The following is a 4,091-nucleotide window of genomic DNA, read 5'->3' on the forward strand; positions in this document are numbered from 1 at the left end:
GCCAGTCAAGGGCACGTGACTGGGTTGCAATTTCCATCCCAGCTCCAGTCCAGGTGGTGCGGGAGGCAACCAATCCATGTGTCTTTCTCACATCAAAGTCTTTCTCTCTCTCTTCCCCATCCTTCTTCCACTCTCTCTAAAAAAAAAAATCAATGGAAAAAATGTCCTTGGGTGGGGATTAACAATAACAACAAACTTGCAACAACTATAATTCATATTTTTTAAAAAATAGATCTTGCCCAGGATTAAAGTAGCTATAGACTTTAGACTATTATATCCTACCTAAAACTCAAAAATCATCAAATTTTAAGTCTGGAAAGGATTATTTAACACATAGGATATTTTTGAAAGGCCCCCTAAGAAACCTACCAATGAATGAAGTAGGTGACATGGAGACAATGAAATAATTTTCACTTAATATAATTTTGTACTTTTTGAAATTTGAGCCATGTGCAGCATATATATATATACATATATATATAATTTTATTAATTCATTATAAATCACCAAGCGAATCTGAAGAAGCCCTCATTTTCCAGAGGAGAAAACTGAAACCAAACAAGGGGATAAGCTGCTTAAGATCACACCACTAGAGATAGAAAAAGCTGGGCTTGGAACTCCGGAACCCAGTAGAAGCTTCCAGTGTTTTGTCCCTTACCACAATGCCATGTGATAAAACAGCAAGTGCTGCCCTGACCGGTCCGGCTCAATGGATAGAGCATCAGCCTGTGGACTGAAGGGTCCTGGGTTCGATTCTGGTCAAGGGCTCATGGCCAGGTTGCGGGCTCGGTCCCCAGTACTGGGCATGCAGGAGGCAGCCGATCAATGATTCTCTCTCATCATTGAGGTTTCTATCTCTCTCTCCTCTCTGAAATCAATAAAAATATATTAAAAACAGCAGTGCCATCTTATACAAAATAAAAATATTCCTATAACCCTTTTCAGAATTGTGGTCCTCCAGAGCAGCAGTTGCCAACTGGTGGTCCGTGAGGTCCGAAAGGTTGGCGACCACTGCTCCAGAGGTCCCGGGACTTGTGACATAGTGCTCATCATGAATGTTTTCACAGAATTTCTAAGGCAAAGGGACAGAGATGGCAATCCCATTATCAAGACTCGCACCAAGTATTAAGTGAATGGATAAAGACAGAACATCCATCAGCATGTGGGTACTATGTCTCTCAAAGTGAATTTAAGCTTAACCAGGCCAGGAAAATGTTACAGCTTTCATTACTATAAACAGTAAGGATGACTGATGAGGCCGAATAGAATTAGAAGGACAAAGAGCTTATTCCAATGAATTCACTCAGAAAAAATAAAGCAAAAGCAGATGACAGGAAATTTGAGTTTGAAAGAAGTCTTACTTCCACCATGGAACTACTCTCAAATAGGAGAACTAAGGGAATTATGAAGGCCCCTTCTAGTCCTAAAATCCTCAGAGGCAAGGCAGCTTCCACTCCTCCTCAGAGCAATTCAAGCATACTTTTCTTTCCTCTTGGTAAGAAAAAACCTTTTCTTTCAATGGGCACAAATTCAGGGAAACAGCAGAGTTTCCATAGGACAGAATAAGAGAAGCCAGAAATGAAAACTATTCCAAAAATGTTTTGTTTGTCTGCTTAGACAGAAGGTTCTTGGAAGAAAGGAAATTTACTTCAGGGATTATTCTTTCCTTTTTAGGTCTGTACGTAGCCTTCACTATTGGAGAAATACATGCATGCTAGACATTATTAGGTCTTTATTATCCCTTTGGTATTTGCCAAACATACTGCAGTCATGTATTAGTCTAAAAGCACTGGGTAAGGTCTGTTTGTCAGCCAGTTGCTCTGACGAAACATTTAGAAAGGGAGAATGTGAAAGGATAACAAGCCTGCCCAAGATATAACCTCCAGCCACTACTACTGCTCATATTTCTAATGAGAAATCATGGCATAGGGATAAACCACAAAGATTTTTTTTAGTCAACTCTGGGTCACAAGGTCACCCACTCTGAGAAGTGTCTCTCACCACATCTACAGTCCTTGATCAGGAACAAAAGGCCAGAGAGAGCTCAAATTCTAGCACCAGCCAACCGCTGTCATCTCTAGGGAATCTATATCAAATGCCTAGCCTCATCAAAGGTACTCAGAGTATTGTTTCAAATTCCATCTCCAATTTTCACTAAATAATTCAGGCATAGGAAAATATTTGAAGTTTATTTGTTAATAATTTTTCTACTTTGTTGAAAAGAAATCTGCCTCATGGTAAAACAGTCACATAATTCAAAAAAGAAAAAAATCACAAGAAACTTAAAAGTCAGATATTATACTTCACATTAAAAAGGTATTAATGTCAAAAGCTCTAGCCATGTAGTTCATGAAAAACATTAAACACACAACCTGGAGCCAATAAAGCATGAGACATTCCACTCCCTCTGAACAACAGATGAGTTAAACAGTAATAGAGGCTGCACTAATATTACCTAGGGCAGGAGAAACATTTGGTGACTCACATATTCCCCTTTGATGTCAATGTCTAAATTAAAGAGCTGGTTTCTTTGGGAAGGAAAAAAAGGGGAGAACTTTAAAATTATCCGTTTAAACTTCAGATCCCATAAATTAGCCATTCTCAATTTCAAAGTCAATTCCACTTTTTCCCCAAAAAATCATGAGTCATATCAAACATCTGGTACCCGTGAAATGTATTGCCTTAAATTTATTCAACTAATTAAGATTTATTGAGTGCCTACAACCAAACAAAGACCATCTGAATTCAACGAAGACGCTCAATTTTAACTTTACCTACTCCTAACACCTCCATTTTTATACTTGTAAGTGTAGACTTTCTCCCGGCCTGAAAAAAAAGTGCAGTAAGCAAATTTCACAGAACGCAGTTATCACATAAAGAAAACTGATAAAAGAGGAAAACAGGTGCCTCCTCCGTGACAATGATTTTTTGTTTGTGTTTTTGTTTTTAATCCTTACCCAAGGATAATTTTTCCATTGATTTTTAGAGAGAGTTAAAGGGAGGAAGGGGGAAAAGAGAGAGAGAAACATCTATGCGAGAAAAAGACATGCACGCGCCCCACTAGGGCCGGGATGGAACCTGCAACCCAGGTATGTGCCCTTAACTAGGAATCGAACCTGAGACCCTTCGGTGTGTAAGGCCGATGTTCTAATCACACCACTCAGGGCTCCCGACAACGTTTTTAAACGGTTTAGAATTGTTTACATATCTGCTACTCTAAATATCAGACTAAATCCTTACACACTAAATGTGTGTGTGTGGTTTTGTTTTGTTTGTTTTGTTGTTTTTCGGGGGGTTTTTTTGGCCGTGGTATGGAATAAAAAGGGGGGGATACTGTCGGTGTGTATGATTTGAATCTTCAGACAATGCCAAAGTTTTAAGCCAATGATTTCACGCCGCTCCCCATTAACTTTTCATTAACCTGGCAAACAACAACTGACAGGCTGAGATTTCGGATCGTTTTATTTCTGGCAGAGGGAGAAAAAGGGACATGGCCGAGAAAGAGCAGCACAGACAAGGGGGACGGTATGTTGCAAATAAGACAGCTAAGCTTGAATGAGAGATAATTACTACAAAGCAAATAGCAGCAAAAGAATACTTTTGCATTTTCGGCCCATTAAAGCAATGGCATTAGAGCAAATTGTTAAATACCACCCGCAACCTTCCGTTTCGAGGTCCCAGGAAAAGACTTCTACCAATCTGTCATGACCGTCCGAGGCGGTGCGTGAAGCACAGGACCAGCGCGTTTAGAGAAAGCGAGGCCCACAGAGGGCAAGACGAGCTCGAAACGAAAACTCCAAGACTTTCCCAAGCAGGAACGGAAGTCCCTGCTCCCGGGGCAGGATGCTGAGCCGCCGCTCCCCACCGCCACCCTGGGAAAAGGGGGTCCTCCGTGGCAGGGGAGCGAGGGGGCTCCAAATCAGCCCCCCCTCCCCTACCTGAGCCCACCGCCCTCCCTTCGGAGAGCCCTAGAGGACCGCCCTGTCTAGCTTCTGTCCTCTTCCCCGCTCAAGACGAGACCAGCCATGCCCCTCTCTGACCTGTCCCCGCTGGGTCCGAGGCGGCAGCGCGACGCCTCCATTCCCGCCCCT

The 4,091-nt window shown here is 41.9% G+C and overlaps 1 protein-coding gene across 1 annotated transcript in view; it reads right to left on the reverse strand.

The window, feature by feature from the left end:
- Positions 1-4,085, reverse strand: part of TULP3 (tubby like protein 3) — a 103,824-nt gene extending 99,739 nt beyond the window's left edge. Inside the window, exon 1 of the mRNA XM_006763529.2 lies at positions 4,041-4,085. Coding sequence (XP_006763592.1) covers positions 4,041-4,081 — 41 coding nt within the window. The 5' untranslated portion in view covers positions 4,082-4,085. The remainder of the gene's footprint in view (positions 1-4,040) is intronic.
- Between the last annotated feature and the right edge of the window lie 6 nt (positions 4,086-4,091).

This window comes from Myotis davidii, unplaced genomic scaffold (genome assembly GCF_000327345.1).
Source record: "Myotis davidii unplaced genomic scaffold, ASM32734v1 scaffold1219, whole genome shotgun sequence".
NCBI classification, from domain to species: Eukaryota; Metazoa; Chordata; class Mammalia; order Chiroptera; family Vespertilionidae; genus Myotis; species Myotis davidii.